Genomic DNA, 26451 nt, shown 5'->3' with positions numbered 1-26451 from the left:
TGTTTGGGATGATGAAACAGAAGTGAGGATTACACAATCTTGTGGATGTAGTTACTGCTACCTAATTGTATACCTAAAAATGTTTCAAATGATAAATTCTGTGTTATGTATATTTTACAATTTAAGAAAACACTAAAAAAGGAAATTAGATTTTCACTGAATAAAAATCATTTATGAATAAGTTATCACTATAAAACATAAATTATGCCTGTACGATTGATAAAACAATTTTTTAAAGGAGCACTGAACTAAAAAAAAAAAGAAAAAACTGAGCACTTATTTACGCAGCCATTATCAAGAAACACTGCTATGGGCTGGGGACATAGCCCAGTGGTAGCGTTCTTGTCTAGTATGTGCAAGGCCCTGGGTTGGATCTCTGGCACTACAAAACAACAACGAAACCCAATAAGCACTGCCATGTGCTATTCCCAGTCAATCTAGCTATACTTGTGAGTGGTTTGGTTTTTCATTATTCCCCAAAATGACTGCATTCATACTGATGTTTACTTATGGAAATGCTATTTTGTTAGTTTCTTTGATCTGTGACTTGATAGTCATTAACAAGGCCAAACATACGAGAAACATCTTTTTCTGTATCAGACAGAATGAGAAACAGGCACGAATGAGAACAGCATCCAGCAGTGAAGTTATAACAAGTATTTTCAATACCAAGCTCTTCAAAATGCATTACATTTTGCTGACTACTCCCATCCTATGCTTCTGCCAGATTAGTACTACGGCATTTTCCTTTTTCCACTTATATTTTTTCTTTTCACTGTTCATTTTTATAAGCACTTATATACTACATTAGGTTTAAAATAGGGTATCTAAACTACCTGGCATATAAATTCTAAGCTAATTATTAGAGAAAGGTAAGTAAATATAATTTAGAAATGTATAATTCTGCTGGATGTGGTGGTGCACACCTGTAATCCTAGCACACAGGAGGCTGAGACTGAAGGATTGTGAGTTCCAGGCCAGCCTGGGCTATATAATGAGTCTAAAAAAAAAAAAAAAAATCAAGTATAAAATGCTAATAAAAAGGCTTCTAGTTAACCCATTGGCACAACTTTATGAATAGGTATTGTTTAAAGGTAGTCACTGTATGTCTTTGTATTTTTTGGTTAGTATGATAAACATATCAACTTAAACCCTAGAAAAAAGCTCCTCAGTATTTAGATACGTTAGTAAATAGTACCAGTGAGAAATATGTAACTTTTGAATGATCTTCTCAAATTTTTCTAACTCCCTGAAAGAAATATAATTCATACTCAATACTTAAGGTCAGAATTTTTTAGAAATCTCAAATGTTATTGGGTTAAAAGGATATTATTGACAGATGAGACTAACACTTTTAGGGCTGGATTTAAATACATCTCAATAAGGACACTAAAAAATTAAATAACCTGATAAGTTCTATTTTAGGAAATATAATAAATCATGTTTGGAGAAACTCTTAACATACATGAACATGTGAAACGAAACATTTTCTAGAATGTGTGGTGGAACTAGCAGGACAATAAAGGCTTTATTTCAAGGACCAAAACAACAGGTAAGCATAAATCCTGAGAAGTATTATGGGTCAGAACCTAGGGCACTTTGAAAGTATCTGTACTTCGTTAGCGGTCTAACATCAGGGGTCTAGAGCCTACATACAAATGAGATGTCTGTACAAAGATAAGGACCTTCAGAAGGTCCTATACTTTCAGCTGATGAAGTAGGAAAAAACCCAGCCTAGATTGAGATCCTGAGACTACATCCCTTTCTCAGACTTTGTTTTAGGAGAAGGGAAAATAAAAAAAGTCACTCCCTAAGAATTCTTAACCACGAACTCACCTTTACTTGGTGTGATTGACTGTGTTTTCCACAAATAGCTACGACAACATTTCTAGTCCCATGTGCACTCTAGAACCTTGATGTTCCCCATCAACAGGTGAGTCTACTCTTCTTGGACTTGTAACTACTTCAACAAGGAGACTGTAGCAGAAGGGATACTGCATGATTTCTAAGGGTAGGTTTTAAAAAATAGTGCGGCTACTCCTAACAGAGATTCTCTCTCAGGATACCTTCCCAGGAACCCAGGTTGTGTGGAAGTCCAAGCCACAAGGCCACTAGGATACTCAAGTGATTGTTGTTGACATCTCTATCGAAGTCCCTATATGACAGGTAAACATCTGAGTGGGATGAGTCTTTAGATGACTCCAGTTCCCAGTATTCAGGTCCTCAACTGAGGTACAAAACATTGTGGATCAGACACACTGTGCTCTGTCTGCATCCATGACAAAGAAACTATTGTTACTGTTTCAAGCCACCAAATTTTGAGATAATTTGTTATGTAGCAGTAGATAACTAATACACTTAGATTTGGAGCCTGATTTATACTCACACTTAACTAAATTTGAGAGGGCTGTGGCTCAAGTAGTAGAGGGCTTGCCTAATAAGCATGAGGCCTTGAGTTAAAACCCCAGTACAGCAAGGAAAAAAAAAAAAAAGCAAATTTGAGAAACACTAAATAAATTTCCTTCCTTTCTTCCTCCCTCCCTCTCTCTTTGTATAGCAAGACTTCTCAAAGACACTGATACTCTCCTAAGACACTGATACTCTCCTAAGGACTGTGAACCTTTAAATGAGATAGCATATTTGGTTGTTTCCCAAACTTGTCAAACCAAGTTTGTTTTTTTTTTTTGTTTTTTTTAATAGCAGTTTGATGAGCTAATGTTTCTTGAAATGTACACTGGGAATCAATACAGATATTTTGTCAATGGACATGGTACATAAAAACAATATGAGAGGCAGACAATATAGATGTAATGGTTTAGAACAGAGAGGAGCCACAGGACTCCTCTAAATTGTAGCTATCCCCTTTAGTTGTTAAACCCCTTGTGATTCAGTTGTCATATTTATTTAATTCAATTTTTTTTAACGGTACTGGGACTTGAACTCAGGGCCTCGCACTTGCTAGGCAGGCACTCTACTACTTGAGCCACTCTACTAGCTCAGTTGCCATAATTGTAAAATAGTATAATAGTATCTCACAGCATTGTTGAGAGGATTAAAAGAGACACCAGTAGCAAAATTTTACTTATTTTTTCCTGCTTCTCCCTTCCCCTTAAATTGGAGACCTAGTCATAATGAATTATTTATACAAGTCCAAGACTAACTGATGCCTTTACTTCTGCCTACAATGACCGACCTGCCCTGCTTTCTATATAATCTGTCTCTATTTTAAAAGCCCAAACTAAAAGAAAACCTATTTGGAGAAGCTTTCCTTAATCTAACCTCTTGAAAAAAAAGAATTAATGAATTTCTCCACTTGTGCCCATAGTGTAATTAATATACTTAACAGAACCATACTGAGAGGAAAAATGTTTAGACCCAAATTCTCAATAAATATGAAAGATGACTTAATCTTATGGATAGCAAAAAAAAAATCATTTTAGGAAAAAAAAATTAAAACAAGAACTTTATGAAAAATAATGTGGTAGAGTGCTTGCCTAGCAAGTACAAGGCCCTGAGTTCAAAACCTCAGTACTACACACACACACACACACACACACAAAACCCCAAAAAACACCACAGAGGATAATATAGTGAGAGTTCCTCTCATTACTACCAATCAGAAGGTAAATTGGCATAATGTTTTTTGGGAATGTGGTTTGCATGCAAAGTCTGAAAATAGTCAATTTTAGAAATTAGTCTTAATGAGGGTGAGAATGGTGGTATACACATATGGTTCCAGCTACTCAGGAGGAAGAGATGAGAGGACAGAGGTCAGAGGCCAGCCTGGGCAAAAAATTAGTGAGACCCCACTACAATAATAATCTGGCTGTGGTGACTAGTACCTGTAATGTCAGGTATGTGGTTGGTGGGAGACATAGGTAGCAGGATCTCAGAGGCTGGCCTCAGGCAAAAACTGAAAACTCTACCTGAAAAATAACTAAAGTGCTGGCACTGGTGGCTCACACCTATAATCCTAGTTACTTAGAAGGCAGAGATCAGGAGGATCAGTTTGAAGCCAGCCTAGGGAAATTGTTCTCAAGGCCCTATCTTGAAAAACCCTTCAAATGACCCAAACATTGTATGCACATATGAATAAAAAAAAAAAACCCTTCATACACACACACACAAATAATATAAAATAAAAAATAGGTCAGGGTGAAGGCCCTGAGTTCAAGTGCCAGTACCCCCGCCCCCAAAAAAAGTCTAAGGCAAAAAAGGGCATGGTTCAAGTGGTGGAGTGCCTGCCTAGCAAGTGAGGTCCTGAGTTCAAATGCCACACCGCCAAAAAAAAATCAATCCTAATGAAACAGACATTGAATAAAGTCTAGGACAAATATTTAATAAACATGCTAAACAAATGAAAAAACAATGTTATGTGAAAAGACTAAAAATGCATAAAATGTGATTTCAGTGAACAATCTGTGTAGAAGTGGAACTCCACACAATCAAATGGGAAAAGAGGTCATAAGCAATTTTAAAAATAAAATTCACTCATTGTATTTATACAATTCAATAACTTCAGTTATAAAGTTGTGCAGTTATCACCACAATTAAGCATCACGGTCAATTTTTGTTTCCTCGGTTAATCTTTTCTGTATCATAACGAAAGGCATAATCTTTGAAAAGCTCCTTCGCTGAAAGTTGGGTGGGATGCACGCTAAAATTATCTACAAAGTTACCTTTTATCTAATCATCTGAGATAACTCCTCCAATCTGACACATGCATCTTTCTAGCACATTATGGATTTCAAAGCAGCTATCATTAGAAGAGAAACTTGAAGGATTGAGCAGGCAAGACACAGCATAGATCCTGTTTGGTGTATGAAATATTAAGATCATTATTCTTGTTCCTTCTGCAAATAAAGGTTTCACAGAATAACAAGCACAGCAGCGGTTCTCAACAGAAATACAGGTACTGAATGGAACCAACGGTTCTGCTCCTCAATCCTGCCGCACTCTGTAGACCTCCCTAACCCACCCGGGATTCCGGTCGCTCCTATTCCCAGCCTGTGCGGGGTCCAGAGAAAGAACCTTCGGTTTATTCACTTAAACAACAGGGAACCCTCGGGAAGACATCAACTGACATCAGTTAGTAAGCCCTTCACAGCCCCAGCGCCCAGCGCCCCGCCTTCGGCCTCCTACCTGCAGAGAAGCAGAGCAGGGACACCTGGTGCTTCAGGCGGACCAAGCCTAGCACTGTGGGAGCAAAGAACATGGCTTCATCATCCGGGTGCGCGATCACCAGGAGGGCCCGGCTTCCGACTTCCAGCAAGCCCGCCTGCCTGGGAGTCTCCATTCTTCCTGCGGAGTCCCAAACCCAGAGTAAGCCACATGCCAGCACCGCCACCACCACACACAGCAGAGCCTCTACTTCCATGCAGAGTTGGTGGTGCTGCGCCTGCGCAATAGGGAAGGCGGCCTTCGACTTCGGGTCCGGCAGTGACACTGTTCCCGCTGAAATTGCGTTCCGCCTTTACGTGTGCGTAAAGTGAAGTTTGTGGTCTAACACGGAAACCTCCCGGCATATTGTGTTCGCTCCATCTTTGACAGCGTTTCCGAAGTCTTGTGTCTGTTTCGGTTTAAGAGCTGACCCGAATTTAATATCCCTGTCTACCTTACAGTATAATGTGTTTAAAAGGAAGCATTTAAAAATAGACTTTGGTAGGAAAGAGTTCCCTCCTCCCTCCAACTCAGTTCTTATAATTTGGGACTTTCATTAATTATATAGACAGCCCCGTTATCCGGATGAAAGTTTTCCAAAACGTCCTAAATGCATCAACCTTGTTTTTCAGTTTCGGTATATAGATGGTGTCTTTTTCCAAAGGAAAAGAATGCGGTTATGAGAAAAATGTCCTCATTTCTGTAGAAGAGTAAGGCTGAGTAAGAGAAGGGCACATTAGCCGGTTAAGGAGCGACATCGTGCACAAATCGGCCTTTTGGCGAGGGCTTAGGGCGAAGTACTGGGTAGGTCGCCGGGCAGCACAGCCTCGTGGGGCCCGGCTTCCCTCCCTGCACGCCCAGGCGGGCGGAGGCCGCGGCCGCCGCCGGGCAACACCGCAGAGGGGTCGTAGGTCCGAGGCATCGCCTGGGATCCTGTCCCTTTCCCACGCCCGGGGGAAGACCCCGAGCGCGCGGGAGCAACCGGCTCGCGGCGTCGCCCCAGGCCGGGTGGATGATGGCAGCGGGACCGTCGCTGCCTGAGCTAGTTTGCGTCCGACGGGGAACCGCGGGCGCCAAGCCGAAGGGAAGACGTGAAGGGACCTGGCACGAAGCGACCCACGAAACTCGGCTGAGGTAGGAGCGGCGCCCCGCCAGGGTAGGGAGTCGGTCTCCCAACCCTCCGGAAGGAGGAGGAGCCCGCGTCGGAGCCGCCTTAGCCGCGGCCGCCCGGGGTAGGGGGAGGGAGAGGGGTTGAGTCAAGATGGCGGCCAAGGTGGCGAAGCAGCAGCAGCGGCAACGGCGGCGGCGGCTGGAGTGAGCGCCCGGCTCGCCGCGCCGAGCGAGGGCCCGGCATAGAGCCGCACGCCGGAGCCGCGCCCTGTTCCTCACGGTCGGGGGGCGCGCCAGCTCCCACGCTCCGCCAGCTCCGGGTGAGTAGGCCGCCCCGGAGCCCGCAGCCCCGGCCTCCGGGCCCCAGCTCGCCCGGGGGCTTCCGAGGACTCCCGGTGCACCGGCCGCGGGGGCAGCTTCCCAGCCGGCCGAGGGACGTCGCGGGTCCCGCTAGCTTTGGAACCCGTCCTGGCCTTCCGGCCTCTTCCTCTCGGCCGCCCGGGAAAGGACCGGGCGCGGCGGGGAGCCCGGGCTGGGGGAGTGGAGGCTTATGGAGTTTGGTGAAAGAATAGGCTGCGCCCGGGCTCGGGCCGCCTCAGAGGGGTCCTGTGGGGACCCGGCGTACCGAGCCTGCAGGGCTGATCGAGGGGACGCCGGGGCCGGGTTACCCCCCACCTCCCGGGTGGGGCCGGTGCAGGTGGCGGGCCTAGGCGGACTTGGTGACCGTCGCGGGAGTGTGGAAGGGGTTAGGGAAGGGTGACAGCGGGGGACAAGCGTGTGAACAGCCAACTCGCTCACCCTGCTTCAGGGTGTAATGGCGAAGGGTGTGGGTCGTGATAAAGACGGCCAGGAGCCGAACCCCATACCGTCCGCCGTGTGTCATTGGCCAGGGCACCTCTTTTAGGGGGGGACAGGAATTTGAGAAACTACAATTGAGAAATCCACCTTAACGGAGGGGGAGACTGAATTCTTGAAATTAACTGGATCAGGAGCAGCCAGGCAGTAAAGGAATGGATGGGAATAAGTGGTATTTATGAAAAGTATTTGCTCGGGAAATGTCAGTTGGATGCCACAGTCTCTCTTCAATAGAGTTTTAACCTTGGAGAGGAGTAGTATGGGTAATTCTAGTCTTTGGGATTAGTGTATTCACCTGCATCAGATTTGTTTCCCTAATTATATCCTAATTATATTGAAATTTACATTCCTTGTGTGCACTCTGGTGAGGCAATCATGGGAAGCTGAACATGGCAGTGTGCGAAGAACAACAGGCCTGGGATTTTAAAATGCCTACACGTATTCATTCATTTGTTCAGCATGTCTTGATCAATAGCTGTTGATGGTTCTGGGTCACATGGATTGTCCTGTGGATAACTGATGAGTTAACATTACTGTGTTTAATTTTCAGTAGTTGTTTTTTTTTTTTTTCCAGTGTTTTGATGTCCTCTTAAGCAAATTTATTGGATGAACCAGTTTGCATTTGTCTGTGCTCAGAGTCTGGCCAATTTTAAAATCTTATTTAAACATGGGTGAAAGTAACTGAAGAAATAACGAGAGAGATTATTTTTTCATTCTATTAAAATCCACTGAATTATTTATTTTAATATTTATAGTTCTCAGTTGCTTTGTCTTAAGCACACCTTTTAGTGAAAATCAAGGGGTGGGGGCGTGCGTTTATAAAAACACACACTAGGAAGTGATTACTTGCAATACCAAAATACCCTTTCCTTTTGGAAAAGACTTTCCATACCTTGATGTCCTCTAGGAGAAAATGTAATACAAAAAGTTGCGATTCTTCTGTAATTGTGACATTTTGGAACATGTTCAACCTTTCTGTGCTTGAGTTTCCTTATCTGTAATATTAGGAAAACGTCTTCTATTGTAGGGTGGGCTGTTGTGACACTTAAAAGTAGTCAATAGTTCTTACATTGCTATAAGCAAACTGAAAGGGTTGAGTTTCTGTAGGGGTAGAAACAGCTTCCTCTGCGATTTATCTGCACATCTCTCCTGGTGCTTACACTTTCTACCTTGTATCCAATTTATGTGCCTGTTTTTATCTTTTCTAGAGGGCAGGACAGGCCTTTTTCTGACTTTATCTTTATATTTCAGGTATCAGGTAGGGGTGTGTGTGTAGGATATTGACACTGCAAATTTTTGTTGAATGAATAAATACAGAAGTCGAGTTAGAAAAATGTATTCACATTACAGTTTATCAGAATACACCTGTTATCTGCTGTTACCTATCTATATAGCTGTGATACTATATATACTTCTAGAAGAATATATATTTTTAACTGGGTGCCTTGTTGGAGTTAAAAAATAGTGAAACTGTGCTCTTTAAAAAAAAGCATGAAATGCTAGAAATTAATTAACTTATGTTTCTTAGAATTTAAGTAAAAGTTTGTCTCAAGGCTAGACAAAATTTCAAAGCATTTAAGATTTGGTCTGGAGGCATGGCTTAAAGCAGTATAGGCAAAACCCTGAGTTCAAACCTCACTGTTTTTTTGGTGAAGTGAAAAGAGTTTCTTGCCATTGTTAGCTGCTTTGGAGAGCAAAGGCCTTTGGATAGACCAGGAATTGATGTAGGTGAGTGTTAGGCTGTTACTCAGTTTTTGTGTGTTTGGTTTTGTTACTCAGGTTTTTTTTTTTTTTTTGGTCTTGTCTTTTTTTTGGTGTCGGAATTGAACCCAGGGTCTCACACATGCTAGCAAGAGCTCTGCCACTGAGCTGCATCCCAGCGCTGTTACTCAGTTTTAGTTTTATTTTTCGGTGTATCTTAGTTGTAATTTCAAACACAAACAGAAATGGTAGCACTCATGCATGTTTAGTTACTTCTATCTGTTCTTTTTTATTTAATTATTTTGGGGAGGGGGGGTCTCAATGTAATGCCCAGGCTGGCTTTCTCCTGAACCAAAGAGTTACTTCTGTCTTAGTTTCCCAAGTAGCGTGGATTATAGGCTGGTACCATAGCACCTAGCCTCATCTGTTCTTTTACTTCACTTACTGGATTTTACTAGAACATGGTAAAAAGCAAGTAGTAAAGGTTTATCCACATTTATTTTGTACAGACTTATTGGTAGATCAGAGATTCAAATACTTTCCGTCATTCACTTGTTCAGCCAGTGTTAGGTGCCTTTTGTGGCCAGAACAGATTACTAAAATGCTATAAAGGCATATACCATAGTTTAGCAGATCAATTATAGGCACAAATAACTAGTCTTCAGATTGCCTGATACTTTGTCTGTTCAGGTTTGAGGATACAAAAAGCAATTTTAATGATTAAGAAAACATTTTCTATCAGGACTTCTTAGAAGTGTTAGAAAGCTATCAAAAGCTTCTGTAATTCAGCAATAACTGCATGGAGCATATTTTTTTTTTTAACTTTGATATTTTTTGTGGTAGTGTTTTTCCTTGAACATTAACTCTAGTCTATCATTTTTGCTACCCCAGGAGTGTGTGGTGTCAAAATATTACTTGGATAGGCTTAGAATATAACTTTCCTCTTTCCCCTTTGCATTTGAAAGTCTGAGACCTTACAAAACAGCGTTTGTGGATTCTTCAGTTTAATTTTTCCATTTGCACTGTTGTTCACTTTTACTTAGTAGTGATCTCAAAAACAAGTTGATAAAGTGTAGAATGTGGAGTCATACAGATCTAGTCTCACCCAGAGTAAAGTGATCTGCCTTTAGTGTTGGGTTGGGCAATAGCAATGAACAAGTTTTTGATGTGCTTAGTGCTCCTTCCATTATACCAATAATCCAATACCAGTAACGTCTGTTCTGTGTGATGATTGATGCTTACTTAAAACAGAAATTGGAGTGGATGGAGAATGAGAGATCTCTTGATATTCAGTGTAGATATTGAATTTAAAATACTCATAACATTAAATTTCTCCAATGAAAATATAGTTTTGAAAAAGTGATATGAAGGGTTGAGGGAATGACTCATGTGGTAAGAGTGCCTGCCTAGAATGCTCGGAGGCCTTGAGTTCAGATCCCAGTACCACCAAAAAAAAAAAAAAGAAAAAAAGTGAAGCTTGAAGCATGAGCTACATCAGTGATGTGGTGATCACTGGGAATTATTTAGTTTGATTAAGTTTTAGTTTTCTTGGTGAATATCTTAAATAAAAATGTCTTTGAAGTTATCTGGACTTCATGGAATTTAAGTATTTCAGTGATGGACATTTTTATTATTCCAGTGATTAGGAACCTCTGAGACCCAAACAAATAGATTAAATTATTTTACAAATTAGCTATTGCTTGTTTTTTGCCTGCTGTGTCTTTTGAATTTTCTTTTTCCTTTTTTTTCTTTGGGTACTGGTGTTTGAATTCAGGACCTCACAAGTGGAGGTACAGGAGGCACTGTACCACTTGAGCCACTCCACCAGCTTTTGAATTTTCTTTTCTCTCTTTTTTTTTTTTTTTTTGAGTCAGGGTCACCCTATGTAACCTGGCCTTGAATTTGCAAATACTGTGCCTCAGCCTCCTTAGTGTTGGGATTATAGATATGTACTACCATGCCTGGCTGGATTTTTTTTTTTAAAGTATGAGGGACTTCAGTTACATGAAAACTTAGATAAATAGCATGAATTGACACTGTGTTAGAAAGTTCATTTGTAATATTAGTGTTCCCCCCACCCCCTGCTGTACTGAGGATCAAACCCAGGGTGTTTTGAATGCTAGGCAAGTGCTCTACCACTGAACTGTATCCGCAACTGTATCTACCACTGAAATACTAACTTTCTAAAGGTACTCATGTCATTAAATTTATTTTAAAAGAAAAAATTTATTATTCTCTTTCATTATTTTCACATAAATATTGAAGCATGGGATGTTTGTTTATTCCATTTGGGCTATTTTGTATTACATTGAGAGTTTGTTTTTCTTGTGCTATCAAGTTTCCTGGAGTATTCTCAGTTTATTCTTCTAAACTCTACTACAGTTAAATTTTGACTATGTTCAAGGATTTCATTGCATATCTGTTCATCTAGGAAGTTTCCCTGCTGTTCCTTCTTCTCTGAAGTGTGTATAAGTGTGTATGTTTGTTCTGGAAATTCTCTTTTTTTTTTGTAGTACTGGGGTTTGAACTCAGCATCCTGCTTGCTTAGGCAGGTGCTCTACCACTTGAGCCAATCCACCAACCCTTTTTTGTGTTGTTTTTTTTTTTTTAATGACAGAGTCAGATGTATTGGGTATTTTTGAGATAGGCTTTTGGGAACTATTTTTCTGGCTGGCTTCAAACTTCAATCCCACTGATTCTCTGTCTCCAGAATAGCTAGGATTACAAGCGCCTGGCTTACTCTGGAACTTCTTGGTGCTTCCCTTTTGCACTATTGTAGCACTGAAATTCCACAGGTGCATGGCCATGTAGCCCCACCAGACCATGGACTCTGTAGGCGTGTTTATATCTGAATTATTTTTAAAGTTCTTCCCCATTTCCTCGTTCTAAGAGTAGCACCTTGAACCCAGGAATAATAAATATTTGTTAAATGCTTAAAAAGCCTACTACTTAGAGGTATGTGGTTGCTGTAGAAGATGTCTGATAGGTATGTGACAACTTAATATTGTGTAGTTTTTGGAAATTGGAAAATAGGTAGAAATTTCAGCCATTGTCAGTGAAATTACGTATCTGTAATTAGTAAATTAATAAAGCATTTCTTTAAAAAAATTCCTATGCATTTACTGGGATTTTTGAGAGGATGAGAAAGTAAACATGGGATTGATTCACCACAGAGAACATATCAGAATGTAAGACTTTTAATTTATATATGCAGGGAATTTGGAGTTTCAAAGGTAGGAAAAATTTGTGAATTAGAAATTTGGAATGGTTGATTGATAGGATTGTATTAGAGTTTGGGAATCCTTTAGAAAGAAAGAACAGTACCGACTAGTTTTATTTCAGTTATTAAATCCTTTAGTAGATTAGTCAGGAACAAAGAAAAAATCAAGATTACCAAATTAATTTGTATTACCCAATTAACTCAGGGTTCAAACCTCACCAGCTCTTTTTTTCCCCAAAAAACTATTTGCCCCAGGCTGGCTTTGAACCTCAATCCTTCTGATCTCTGCCTCCAGCACCTGGCTAGCCCTAGAATATTTTGAGATTATATTTTCTGGAAAATTTTACTCTTAGATTTTTTTTTTTCTTTTTTTTGTAACAAGGTCTTGCTATGTTGCATCATACTCCTGGGCTGAAGTGATTCTCCTGCCTCAGTCTCTTCAGTGGCTGGGACTATAGGCACATACCATAGTGCTGAGTTTAACTCTCTTCTCAGATTTGCTATGAGAGTCACCTTCATGATTATAGACTGTCCTTTCTCTCATACTTTTGTTTTATCTGCCAGACTCTTTTGTTGACATTTTTGCTGTCATACACAGTTCAGATTTAGAATAATTTGTTTTAGTCAGTTCATTTCCTTTGGCAATAGCATATGGATTTATACAATTTTGAAAATGTTTGTTTTAAGTAGTAATCATGATGTCTTTGAACAGTTCAAAGATGTTTAATTTTGTTTTACTTTTGATGAAGCTCTTCTAATTGATTTTTGAATTACAATAACCTTTATGTATTTAGAAGCATTTGGAATAAAATCAAAACTTAATGCTTTCTAGGAGTTACAGTCTAAATTAGGAACAGTGTAAATATATCAGATATAGGAGTGTGAACCCTGGGGGTGGAGGGAGCAAGAAAAAGTGACTATATTTTTACACAGAGCCATTTTAATGCATGAGGAGGATATGCTAGTTTAAGATCTTGTTTTCCCTTTATTATGAGTAATATGTTATAGAAATGGAAGATAGAACTGTATAAAGAAATTGAAAGCTCTACTTCTTAGATATAATCTATGTTGTATATTCTTCTGGAGTTTTTTCTCTCTGTGTAATTTTCTCTATTGTGGAGTCATAATATATTGATTTTCTTTTGTCTACTATTGTTCCAAGTTTGTAGAGCTATCTCTTTCATTAACAGGTATAGAATATTCTACTTCCACTATAGAAAAATACTTCAATTTGTTTAATCAGTTTATGGCCACTAGATTTATTTTTATCAGAAAAACACCCTAAACAGTTATTATTTTCTGTGTGTGTGAGAGTATTTACATATATATGTATATGTATTTATTATGTATACTTATGCAAGCAGCTTTGAAGGCTAGATTCCTAGAAGTAGAGTTGCTGAATCCAGAGAGGTAATGTAGATTTGAATAGATTTTGACACATTTTTCTTCTAAAAGTTGGTTGTACCAATTTAAAATTCCACCGTAATGTTAACGGGTATGCTCATAGCCTGGCCAACCCTGGATATTGCAAAGTAAACATTTCTACAATTAAAGAACTGAAAAACTGGGATGCTAATTGGCCTTTAATTAGTTACTATTGAATTTGAACATTTATTATTATGGAGAGAGTTGAATTTCCTTCATAAATTGCCTGCTCTTGTCTTTGGTTACCTTTTGATTCTGGTTATTGACGTTTTGAAGAGTTCTTTGCATATTAGAATGTTCACTTTTTTCATATATATGTCTGTTCTTCCTCTAGCTATTGTTTTTGTTGGGGGGATGGCGGGTCTCGGAGTTTGAACTCAGGGCCTCCAGCCCTCCTTAGCTATTCTTTTGTGATATTATGTAGTCAGATGTGACTTAACAGCATTGTGCTGCTGTGTGATCTTGGGCATATTACTCAGCATCTTTACACATCCTTATATGAAAATGGTGGTAATTTAAGTAACATTAAGCATAGTAAAAAATACTATGTAAAGTATACTACTGTTTCTTTGTTTTAAAGAGGAAAAATAATGTATACATATTTACTTGTATTCAAAGTAGAGGGCATACTGAAAGGATACTTAGTTGCTTTTTTTTTTTTTTTTTGTAGTATAGCTTGAACTCAGGGCTTCATGCTTGCTAGGCAGGCACTCTACCACTTGAACCACTGTGCCAGCCTGAAAGGATACTTAGTAAGGTTAGTTTTCATAGGAAGAAGAACTGAGAAGAAGACTCTACTGCATACCTTTTTATTTATTTTTTGGTGGTGCTGAGGTTTTCAATCAGGGACTAGCACTTGCTAGGCTACAGCTCTACCACTTGAGTCATGCTCCCCAATCCCTTCTTGCTTTAGTTTATTTTTCAGGTAGGGTCTCACACTTTTTGACTGGGGCCTGCCTGGGATGGAGCTCCTCCTACCTTTGCCTTCTGCATAGCTGGGATTATAGGAATGCACTAACATACTTGGTTCCATTTTGTATTTTTAGAACAAAGAATTCCCCAGATTATAATTGAATACTTTTATAGTTTCTTTCCCCCCTTTAAATTCCTATTTCTTTAATCCCTCTGGAATTTTATTGAAGTAAGGTATATTTGGAGGGGAATATATGCAGTTGTGCATGTTTTCCCACTAGACGTCTAGCTTTGTCCATCCCATTTATTGAATGATCCATGTTTTGCCCACTGATTAGAATTGATTAGAATTGCAACTTTTATCATTCACAAAATCAGGTTTGTTCACTAAATGTATTTGGGACTGTTTCTGATTTGTTTTATTTCCGGTTGATCTCATTGTGTTAATTAATTAATTAATTAATTATTTTTGTTGTACTGAGGAGCAAACCCAGGGCCTCATGCATGCTAGGCAAACACTAAACCACTTAGCCTCATCCCAGCCCTAAATTATTTTTTTTGAGACAGGGTGTTGTTACATAGCCAAGGTTGGCCTAGAACTCGCTAGACCACTCTAGACTCAAACCTGTGATCCTTCTGCCTCCACCTCTTGAGTGCTGGGTTTAAAGGCATGACCAACCTACCTGGCTTTATATTATTATTGTTGTTTTATAATTTCAGTACTGATAATGTTAGTCACTTGTTTGCTAGTCTGCTTTTTTCAGACCTTGACAGTTCTGGCTGAGCTATGCAATCATTCTGTGAAGTTCAAAAAGAAATTTGTTGCTGGGTGCCAGTGGCTCACGCCTATAATCCTAGCTACTCAGGAAGTAGAGATCAGGAGGATCAGGGTTTGAAGCCAGCCTGGGCAAATAGTTCAAGAGACCTTATCTCGAAAATACCTAATACACAAACCACATAAAAAAAGGGCTGATGGAGTGGTTCAAGGTGTAGGCCCTGAGTCCTAGTTCAAGCCCTGGTACTACAAATAAAAAAAAAAAAAAAGAAAAAGAAAAGAAAAGAAATTTGTTGAGGTTTTTATTGAGAAAACAGTATTGATTAGGAATACTGAAATTATAGGTTAATTTTGGGAAAATTGCCAACTTCATGTACTTCCTGTCCTTGATTTCAAATAAACATATAGGTCCCTCAATAGATTTTCTTTCTTTTTTAAATTTTTTTTCTTTTTGTGTTGGGTGGGGATACATTGTAGCATTTACCTCAGTAGATTTTCAAACTTTGCTTTAGATAAGTCCTGTACATTTCTTGCTTATTTTTCTCAGTGGAGTTTATATTCCATCTGGGGACAGATAGAATACAGTCAAATGAAGTTACTCATTTCTGATTATGATAAACCTATAAAGGAGCAAAAAGTGCTAAAGGAGGGGAGCTTGCCCTAGAGGGTGATGGGACAAGCTCTTGTAGGAGTTGACATTTGAACTGAGACCTTAGGTTTAAGGAGGAGCCAACCACATTGAATGAGCCAGGACAAGCATTCCATGGGAGTGTATAAATAAGGACAAAGGCCTGAGGCTAGAAAGGGCTTGGCCCCACAGTGGAGAAACTGAAAGCAAGCTCTTGTTGCTGGGGCCTAGTGAGTAACTGGGAAAGTAAGCAGGACAAATCAAATAGGGCTTTGTGGATCATCCTAGGTAGTTTCAGTTTTATTGTAGTACATAGGAAGACCTTGGGGAGTCTTCAGCAGAAGTGTGATATGTTCTGATTTATGGTTTAAAAACACTTGGCTTCTTGAGTGGAGAAAGTACTGAACTGGGGAGTCTAGCTAGGAGATTTTTACGGCAGGGGATTAGGATGGCGGGAGTCGTGATGGAGAGGCCTGGGAGGCTTCAGGGTGTATATGTAAGAAAGAATGGACAGGACTTGCTGTTAGAGTAGGTGTTACTGAGAACTAAGCTCTATTAGCTGCTGCCAAGGCCATGGGGTCATGACACAACAGTCCCCTCCCTCAACTGTGTCTGATGGCTTGGTTTTGTCTCCTCCCACAGAAGTAAGTAAAACTTAGAAATGCCTTTTTCCTACTTCATTTTGGCCTTAGAACTAGCGTCTGTTTGTTAGTCTGTTTATTTTGCTTGGTAACTTGTAGTTCTGTTAGTAGGTAAAGGAGAGGCAGTAGAACATAATCTAAGATACCTGTCTCTGAGGTAAAAGAATTAGCTTGGGGAAGTTACTTAGCTTCTCTATAGGCTTAGAGACTGTAGAGTGAGACTTTTAGGTGAGCTCATGCACACAGAGTTTTAGTACACTGTCCAGTGCACTCTTTATTATGTGTAGATGTTTTTGTACCTTTTAATTCAGCCCCAGCATCTGGAGCTAATTTTTTTTTTCCTGATCTCAACACACTGTTGTTTTTTTGTGTTAATCAAGGAGAGAATTGACAAGTGGTCATCCATTTGGCTTTGAAATACATTTATTTTTATAGTTGTGTTTTTTATTTCAGTGAATTGGTTCAATGTTTTGTAACCGCACCACGAAGTTCTCAGTAGGGTTGTTATCTCATACTGCTGAATTGTGAAACTTACTTTCTCATTTTATATGGGGGGTAAAGCAGCATCTTTTTTTTTTTATTATTCAAGGATTAATGAATTCCTGTACCCATAGATCCATCAAATAATTACCTTTATTAAAGTTTTTTTTTCAGTATCATTTTACTGGGGTTAGGTAATTTAGGCTTTTCTCTTTAGCTTCCATTCATCTGTTTTGTAAGTAAGATGTCATAATGACATAAGAGGCTACAAATAAAATAACACTAGTGGCATTTCCCGGAGCAGCTTTTTTTTTTTTTTTGAGGTACTGGGGTTTGAACTCAGGGCATTGCCCATGCTTGGTAGGCACTCTACCACTTGAGCCAGGCCCCCTGCTCTTTTTGCTTTGGTTTATTTTACAAGAGAAAATTTATTCCAGTATGGTACCATGCTGGTCTTGTGCAAATTACAGAATTCACTTAGATGACTTCTAGCTCTCTTCTGGAGGCTAGACTTCTTATAGGCTCAGGAGGTTGCCTTTCTTTAACCCATCAGCTGTTTGGGAAGCCCAAGGTACTGGTCCTTCTGAGCCTCTCCCTGCCTAACATGCTTTTTGAGTTGGACTAGAGTTGGATTGTTTTGTGGGAATTAGTGAAAGCTAATTTGCTACAGTTCAGTAAAATATTTTACCATCTGCAGTGTCATAGAGGCCATTCTTCATCTCCTCCTTTGGATCAGAGGTTTTATTATTTGATCAGTTAAAAAAGTTGAATTTTTTTTTGTAGGACCCTTTTTCTACTTTAGTGAAATGTGGGCTTCACCTCCATTTGTGACCATTAGTGGATTCATTCTCACTCATCTGAAGAGTCAGCTGCAAGCTTGCCACAGTGAAGTATATTTTTAGCTCTTTTTCCAAGATAGCTTAGGCCACCTTGAAAACCTGTCCAAGTACATTTTGATTATGCAAAGATGGTAGGCCAAAAGCCAGGAGTTCCTGGTGAGAAGAGGATTAGATTTTTATTTTGGGAGGATTGTATTTGAAATGTTGTTGCTGCAGAATAAGTTTCCTGTTAAGTAAATTATGTATAAAATATGAGAAGATTCAAATAGGAACCTAAAGACCAGTTTTATTTTTCCATATTTTATTGCCTGTTTGCAAGATATATTAGACTAATTCTTAGTTTAATTTATGAAACTGAGATACGATGTGCTCTTGTCACTTAACAGTGTTGTCTAGTTTTAGCATGTTAGTCTCATCCTAAAACATGATTATATATGTTAATGGTTATGATATGAAGCAGTTGCTCATACAATCTTGATTATTCTTAAACAATTCACAGATTTTTACATTTCATGAGCCAAGCATGTAACTAACTCTCAGTTAAAGAGCATTAGTGGTAAGAATTGAATTTATGATTTGAGTCTGCCACTTAGGGTGCTCCCTTCCACTTCAGCTCTAACTTAAATCAGATTGTTTTATTTCAGTTGGTTTCAAACTACCAAATGTTCTATGGTGGTATCTTGGTGACCCAGGACTGTAGTGAGAAGTAGAGGGAAGGATTGGGTGGGCAGTAGAAGACCTGAAAAGAGAGATTCTAGATTCTCCCATTCTTACTGAATCAGGATATTTCTTTGTATCATAATATACATTTGGTTTCTGTGAGATGTCTGAGGAAAGTCTGTACACTTGCTGTGTTCTCATGGATGAATTCTGAGGAAGGAGGTCATAGTATCTCCAGGTTGTAGTTCATGTGAAGATGAGAAGAGCCTGCTGTGACCTATACATTGTATGCCAGTAGGAGCTAATCTCCTGATTTTGCTATTGTTTTATTGCTTCCTGTGTTGGGTTGGTAGTACCCCTGGCTTTATTTTCAAACTTCAATAAAATCACACCACAAAATGTAGGCCACCTTGAAAGATTATTGACAAAACAGAAAAATGAACAAATCACTTAACTCATATTTCAGTGAGTTTGAGTGCAGATGTTGAACTCTGTACTCTAGAACAACAAAAAGTAAATAAATAAAAAAACCAAGAAATATTCCTAAACCTCCCCCCAAACTTCCCAAGTTCATACCACATGGATTTGTAATCTGTAGGCCACTGTTAGGAAAAATTTGGATGACTTGGGCTAAAATCTTTCCTTTTGCCTCTTCATTCGATTTATAGCTCTGTATACTTGGGATGTATGAATTGGGAGACCTCAGAGACAGATTACTTAAGCATTTCTTAGAGTTGCAAGTCAGGATTACTTAGAAAACTTATATAAAATATTCATGAACATTCATGTAAGGAAATAAATACTCTGTAGCAACAGGACAAACCAAGAAGCTCTTTATGAACCACTGAGATGATTGCCAAGTCATATTATTAAATAATAAAAGCAAGATATCGAATATTGTATATCTAGTATGCTACCATTATTGTGGGGGAATATGTAAAATATGTAGGTGTGTGCTGAATGTTCCTAAAGGATATTCCACTTTTTTTTTGTTTGAACTAAGGGCCTCACGCTTGTTAGGCAGGCGCTCTACCACTTGAGCTACTCCACCAGCCCTCTACAGGATATTCTAGAAACTAATTTTGGTTTCCTTCTGGGAAAGACAGCCAGATACCAGCTAGGGGACAGTAGGAAGATTTTCTCACTTTGTAATCTCTGGTACTTAAAACTCTTAAGCCATATATATTTAAAAAAAACCCAAACAAGCAAACAAACAAGAAGCCCATTAACCCTTCTCCCCAACCCAGCAACAATGAATCTCTTTACCTGGAGCAAGTACAGGTATAGAAATGTGGAGAAGTGCCCAGGTGCTTTGAACATCTCAATATCTAACATCTCAGCTCACTGAGAAAGCTGCAAAGCATTGCAGAGAACACTCGCATCTCCCATTTTTGCTACTGCCAGTTGATATTGGAGGAATTACTGAATACCTCTTGTTCTTTAGTTTTCTTATCTGTAAAGTCAGTATTAGCTGGGTAATCTCAAAACCTCCTCACCTTTGCTGGCTTCCATGGGCATTGGGCCTTGGAGAAACAGGCAGGAAACTATAGGCTGAAGGGCAACAGCTAATCCATCCTTTCCCTCTCTACAACAAGAGAAGTAAATGAGTAGTAAGGATGGTATGTTCATTTAAAATATTCATCTATTACATAGTAACACATAAAATTTAAAAGTTCATTCTCTAAGTTTTGTTTTCAAGTTAGATTGAATGTCTGTTCTCTAGGAAATTTTATTTCCTAAACTTAACTAGGTAAAGAATTTGATTAAAATAGGGATATTGGGTCAAGTTGGTATGTTGATTTTTTTTTTTTTCTGTTCTCTTCCCAAAACCCTCGAAGTGCCAGAAACAACCCCAGTATTGGGAGGGGAAAAAAAGAATAAATGGTGCAAAGAAAATTAAGCTTATTAGGGGATACAATATTAAATGACTGAATACTTTATATATATACTTTTCATCTTAATTATATATAAATAATTTTTATCCTAAAATATGAGTATATACACATGTATATGTATATAAAATCTTTGTCATAAGAATTTTACATATTTTTATAGATAATCCTGTGAAAGAGAAAATGTAAAGAATAGAAAAGGTGAAGGCTTTCAAAGTAGAAGGAACAACAAAGCACAGTGTAAAAACTTCATAATGCTGTCAGAATTTAATATTTTTTAATTTTTAAAAAGTATTTCCATTCTTAGCCATCTTTTTTTTTTCCTAAAAAGGGATCTAGCTGTATTTTCTTTCCTAGTTGATATAAATATCCCAACAATATACTGAGCATGTATTGTCTCTCTGTACTGACTGGAAATGCCATCCTTGTTACAACTCAGCAATTTCACTGGTACATTAAACAATGCAACAGGAAAATTTGAAGAATAAATTGTGGTATGTTCATATAATAAAATACTATGCATCCATTACAATGAATAAACTAGAGCTATATGTTTCAAAGTAGGTAAACCACAAAAAAGTGACAATTTACTGATTAACATATTACAAACAAAAAATGCTACTCTATGATTTACAATACCCATATAATAAAAGCATAATCATTCATGATTAAAACATCTACTTTAAGGTAATAGTTACATCTAAGGAAGGAAGGAGAATGATGGAGGAAAGGGGTATAAACTGTAACACTGTTTCTTAAAATAAAAACTGAAGCAACTATGATACAATATTGTTTTCTTGAACACACATTGTAGGCAGATATTTGTTATATTGTTCTCTTCACATTTCTACTAGACTGGACTGAAATAGTACACAGAGAGCCAGGTGCTAGTGACTCACCCCTAGCTTCTTGGGAGGCGGAAATTGAGAGGATCTCCATTTGAGGCCAGCCTGAGGAAATAGTTCGCGAGCCCCCTCCCCCCCCACCAGCCAACCCCCCTCCATCTCCAAAATAGCCAGAGCAAAATAGACTGGAGATGTGGCTCAAGTGGTAGAGTGCCAGCTTTGCAAGTGCGAAGCCCTGAGTTCATTCAAACACCAGTCCCACCAAAAAAAAAAAAATAGAGGTCATTTTTATTATAAAGTATGTTTCTACTCATTCACAATTCTAGACTCACTAATTTGTAAGAGGAGATAAAGAATGTAATTCAGGGATGAAGTTCTTTAAAAAGATGAAGTAAGGCTGGGTGTGGTGGCTCATGCCTATAATTCTAGCTACTCCAAAGTGGAGGTAAGATGTCAGTTTTAGGCCAGCCTGAACAAATAGTTACTGAGAGTGCATCTCAACCAATAAAAAGGTGGCCAAGGTATATCATAAGCATATATGGAAATGTCATAATGGACCCCCCTGCCCTGCACACTGTTCAACTGTTATGTGCTAATAAAAATGTTAAAAAAAAAAAAAAAGATGGACATGGTGGGACTTGCCTGTCATCTCTTCAAGGAGGGAAGCATAAAAAGGAAGATTGCAAAAAGGGCTGTGGGGGCACGGCTTAAGTGGCAGAACACCTGTCTAACCATCGAGGGTCTCTGAGTTCAAACCCTAGTACTGCCACACACACACACACACACACATACACACACACACACAAAGATAAAATAAGTAAAGAATTCCAGAACAAATATGTATAATATAAAGATGGAAAAAGGATCAATATTCAGCATATATAAAGAAGGGGAGGAGTAGAGGAAGATGAGAGAGAAAGTGAGATCATCTCAATTTCTAACACACATCTTGCAAAAACCTACTTGCTCTACTGCCCTTTCTCAGGCCTCACTTCTGCTGCCACTTTCCCTCCCTCTCCTTCAGCCTCCTTAACTTTGGCAAGTTTGCTTTTGCCTTGGGCTTAAGTAAAGTTCCTCATGTGTAGATTGGCACTGTTTCAGGAGATCAGGACATACGGCATTCTAGCTGAGAATGGCTTTCTCTGATCACCTTACCCCTTGTCCCTTTCCGTGGTTCGTCCATCTTGTCTACCTATTACTTTATTTATAGTACTTTATCATAAATAAGGTAATATTTCATATTATTTCATGATTGTCTGTCTTCCCTCACAGTAAAATAGCATATCTTGGTCATTCTATGCCAGTCTTTAAAAGCAGTGTAGGTAGGTACATTGTAGTATATTGCTCAATAAATATCTGTTGAATAAATGGCATTTTTACCTTTAGTTTTAAAATCCTACTGTGGAGTTATGACAGACATGTAAAATATTAAATAGAAATGGCAACACAAATTACAGTTTTGTTTGTTTCGAGGCAGGATCTTACCATGTACCCCAGGTTGGCTTCAAACTCGAGATTTTTTTTTTTTTTTAAAAACAAAATGTTCATATTATTTGAACTTTTCCGTTAGCTAACTTTTTGAGACCTTACTGTGTCAGTCAGGCAGTCCTTGAACTCCTAAGCTCACGTGATCCTCTTGCATCTTTAGGTATCTGAATTAAATAATCAGGTGAATTTTAGAAGCAAAATTGCTGTGGCAGAGGAGATGCTTATTTTCAAGGCTTATGGTGATATTACCATTCTCCCAAAAGCAGTTTGTGAATTTATATACAAACCGGTAGTATATAAAAGGATTCCTGTTTCTCCAAAATCTTGATCAAACTAGACATTGTTATTTTTTCAGTATTTTGCCATTTTGTTTGGGAAAATGATTATCGATGAAGGTGGCCTCATTTCTCTTATTTCTGTCATTAATCCCATGTTCCTGCCATATCTTTTTTATTACCACTTTTTTTCTGATTTATTAAAATTTTGCCATTTGTAAAACATTTGCCAAGTGTTTTGCCACTGCACTTTTTCTAGTTTGTGCTTTGCCTTTTGCTGAAGAGAAAAAAATTTGTCTGGGTGTGGTGGCTCAAGCCTGTTATCATGGCTATTTGGGAGGTGAAGATTAGGAGGATTGAGGTTTGAGGCCAGCACAGGCAAAAAATTCTCAAGACCCCCTTGTCAACCAATGAAAGCTGGGTGTAGTAGTGCACATGCCTGTCACCCTAGCTAGTGGGAAGCATAAATAGGATGGTGATGCAAGCTGGTTTGAACATAAAAACAGAGCTTAGTTCAAAAATAACCAACAGCTGGCTGCCAGTGGCTCATGCCTGTAATCCTAGCTACCTGGGAAGCTCAGATCAGGAAGATCACAATTTGAGGCCAACTGGGCAACTAGTTTGGGAGACCCCCATCTCCAGAATAACCAGCGTGTAGTGGACTGGAGGTGTGGCTCAAGTAGTAGAGCACCTGCCTAGGAGGCCCTGAACTCAACCCTCAATACTGCCAAAAAATACTTTTTTAAGTTGAAGATCTTAATCTTATTTGTATTGTTCAGGATTGTGTTTAGGATGTCTTTATTTATCCCTTAGTTATACATGTACAACTATCAGGATTATCGGTTCAGATTGAAAGCATTTTGATAATGTTAGTATCCTTAATTTGCTTGCCATTTCATAAGAGCCAAGAAGTAAAAGGGAAAAACAAACAAACAAACAAAACCATGAAAAGAAATAATACGATATAGTAAGTTTCAGGCCAGCTACATGGTAAGACCCTGTCTCAAAAAAATTTATTATTTCCAGGCAGCTTTCCAGAGAGAAGGTTTAGGACAGAAGTCAGACTTACTGATGCCATTACTCTTGATGCCTTTTGTGTAAGGTACTCTTCTTTTACTGTAAGATAAAGTCCACCTGATTAAACCATACAATGCCATTGATTGTGGGATGCATATTGATTTCAGATTGTGAATGTGGGTCTTAGAATCCATGAGATGTGAACTTTGCAACTCAGTCATTTATAATTAATTAAATTTTGGTGATAGGGATTGAACCCATGGCTTCAAGCATATTAGTAGTTGTTCTACCACTGAGCTACACTCCCAGGCCCAGTTCAATTTTTTTTTTCTTTTTTTGATATAAGGTCTCACTGTGTAACCAGGGTGACCTCAAACTTAAGATTCTTCTGCTTCAGCTTTCTGAATGCTGGGATTACAGGTGCGTGCCACCATGCCTACCTTTCAGTCATTTTTAAATCTTGTGGTTGGTTCATGTAGTTACTTTTTGCCTTGGTAATAAAAAATCAGTTTTATTGAGATATAATTCAGGAACCTTACAATTCACCCATTTAAGATATACAAGTCAGTGGGTTTTAGTGTATTCAGAGGTAGGTGCAGCTCTGACTACAGTCAATTTTAGAACATTTTTAGTACCACCAAAGGAAAGAAACATGGCTACAGCATGGATGAACCTTGAAGATATATTAAGTGAAAGAAGCCAGACATAGAAGGACAAATACTGTATGATTGCATTAATGTGAGGTACCTAGAATGGTCAAGTTTATAGAAGCAAAAAGTGGAATAGTAGTTGCCAGGAACTGGGAGAAGAAATAAGGAGATGGTAGGTATGGAGTTTGGTTGGGGAAGATGTAAGAGTACTGGAGTGAATGGTAGAGATGGTTGCACAACAGTGTGAATGTATTTAATACTACAGAACTGTATACTTAAATGAGCCGAGGTGGAGGTGTGGTTCAAGTGGTAGACCTGAGTTCAAACCCCAGTACCACGAAAATAAATAAATAAATAGTAAATAAGTAAATAAAAGAGAGCCAGGTGCCAGCATCTGTGTCTCACAGCTGTAATCCTAATTACTCAGGAGGCAGAGATCAAGAGAATCTTGGAGGCCAGCCAGGAGAAATAGTTTGTGAGACCCAGTCTCAAAAATGCCCAACACAAAAATGGGCTGAGGTAGTGGTTCAAGTGATAGAGGACCTATAGCCAGCCTGAGGCCCTGAATTTAAACCCCAGACCTGCAAAAAAAAAAAAAAATTTAAAATGATAAATTTTCTATTCTGTATATTTTATCACAGTATAAAAATTCAGTCTGTATTAAAACACAAAGGAGGACTTACTATTAAGACTATGTAGGGAGTTTAATAGGTATCCAAGGGTAAGGAGATAGCTATCCAAGGACAGGGAAGCAGATATAGGTCAGGGGACTGACCGTGGAAGGAAAAGGCAGAAGCCCAGGCTGCATCTGCTGTGCCAAGGAGACTGCAAGGTTTCTTGTCTCTGCTTCTTCTCAGCATGCCTACCCACTCTGCAGACTGGCGTTTTCTTTTTTAAAAAAAATTACTGGTGGTACTGTTTTTTATAAAAGACCCCCACCCCTTTATTTGCATTACTTACTTTTTAGTGGGTCTCATAGTTTTTGTCCAGCTGGGTTTGGGCCTGGATCCTCCTACCTATGTCTCCTATGTAGCTGGGATTACAAGTGTGAACCGCACTTGGCTTTTTTGTTGAGATGGGGCTTTGCTAACTCTTTTTTCTCTGCCCTGGCTAGCTTTGAAGCACGATCTTCCTGATCTCCTCCTCCAGAATAACTGGGATTTCAGGTGTGTGCCACCATGTCTGGCCCTTGACTGGTATTTTTGGTCCCCTTGTAGTTTTTCATTTCTTTGGCTCATCTTGACTCACTCATGCTGTGGCCACCTTGCAGCTTGTGCTCATTCCTTGTAGCTCATGTTCTCACACCCGTCTTATTGGAGAGGGATCTGATTGATTCATTCCTGATCCTAAACCAAAGGCACATTCTCTAGAAGGGGTGTGTGCATGGGGATCTGGATGTGAAAAGCCTCTGGGACACTCAGGTTGGTTAGTCTGAGGAGGACCTAATTCTGTAGTGAGTGGATATCAACCTTTTTAGTTTCAAGGCTCCTTTATACGCTTAAAAATTATTTTGAACGTCAGAGAGCTTTTTCTTATATGAGTTATGTATTCATACTTACCAAATTATATATTAAAATGAACTAATATTAAAAGATATTTATGTAAAATATCGGGCTTGGTAGATACCACAGTGGTAGAGCATGTACTTAGTACACGTGAGGACTTGGGCTTGATCCCTAGCACCAAAGGTTGAGAAGATTCATGCATATATGTAAAGCATATTTACTATGTGTAAATATTAATCATTTTTTTTTGAAGTACTGGGCATTGAATTCAGGCCCTTATGCTTGCTAGGCAGGCACTCTACCACTTGATCCACTTTACCAGCCCCAACATGCTGTTTTGATGAAATTTTATAAAGCAAGCCTAAACTCAGTA

At 39.0% G+C, this 26451-nt stretch overlaps 2 protein-coding genes across 43 annotated transcripts in view; one reads left to right on the top strand and one right to left on the bottom strand.

Annotated features, from left to right (window-relative positions):
* Pigl (phosphatidylinositol glycan anchor biosynthesis class L) overlaps window positions 1–6307 on the bottom strand; it is a 95460-nt gene extending 89153 nt beyond the window's left edge. For 4 of the 20 annotated variants that reach the window (XM_074046786.1, XM_074046775.1, XM_074046784.1 and 1 more), the window contains exon 1: window positions 5143–6301. In XM_074046786.1, coding sequence (XP_073902887.1) covers window positions 5143–5377 — 235 coding nt within the window. In that variant the 5' untranslated portion in view covers window positions 5378–6301. Of the gene's footprint in view, window positions 1–5142 lie in introns of all 20 variants that reach the window. The other 16 variants (XR_012438737.1, XR_012438736.1, XM_074046778.1 and 13 more) reach the window with 8 other exon arrangements.
* An 84-nt stretch (window positions 6308–6391) lies between these two features.
* Window positions 6392–26451, top strand: part of Ncor1 (nuclear receptor corepressor 1) — a 156657-nt gene continuing 136597 nt past the window's right edge. For 10 of the 23 annotated variants that reach the window (XM_074046740.1, XM_074046747.1, XM_074046739.1 and 7 more), the window contains exon 1: window positions 6393–6590. The gene's annotated coding sequence lies outside the window, so the exon portion shown is untranslated. Of the gene's footprint in view, window positions 6591–24265; window positions 24344–25687; window positions 25740–26451 lie in introns of those variants that run through there. The other 13 variants (XM_074046748.1, XM_074046750.1, XM_074046746.1 and 10 more) reach the window with 6 other exon arrangements.

This window comes from Castor canadensis, chromosome 11 (genome assembly GCF_047511655.1).
Source record: "Castor canadensis chromosome 11, mCasCan1.hap1v2, whole genome shotgun sequence".
NCBI classification, from domain to species: Eukaryota; Metazoa; Chordata; class Mammalia; order Rodentia; family Castoridae; genus Castor; species Castor canadensis.
The sequence above is the reverse complement of the archived record's forward strand: the minus strand, read 5'-3'. Positions and strand labels throughout refer to the sequence as shown.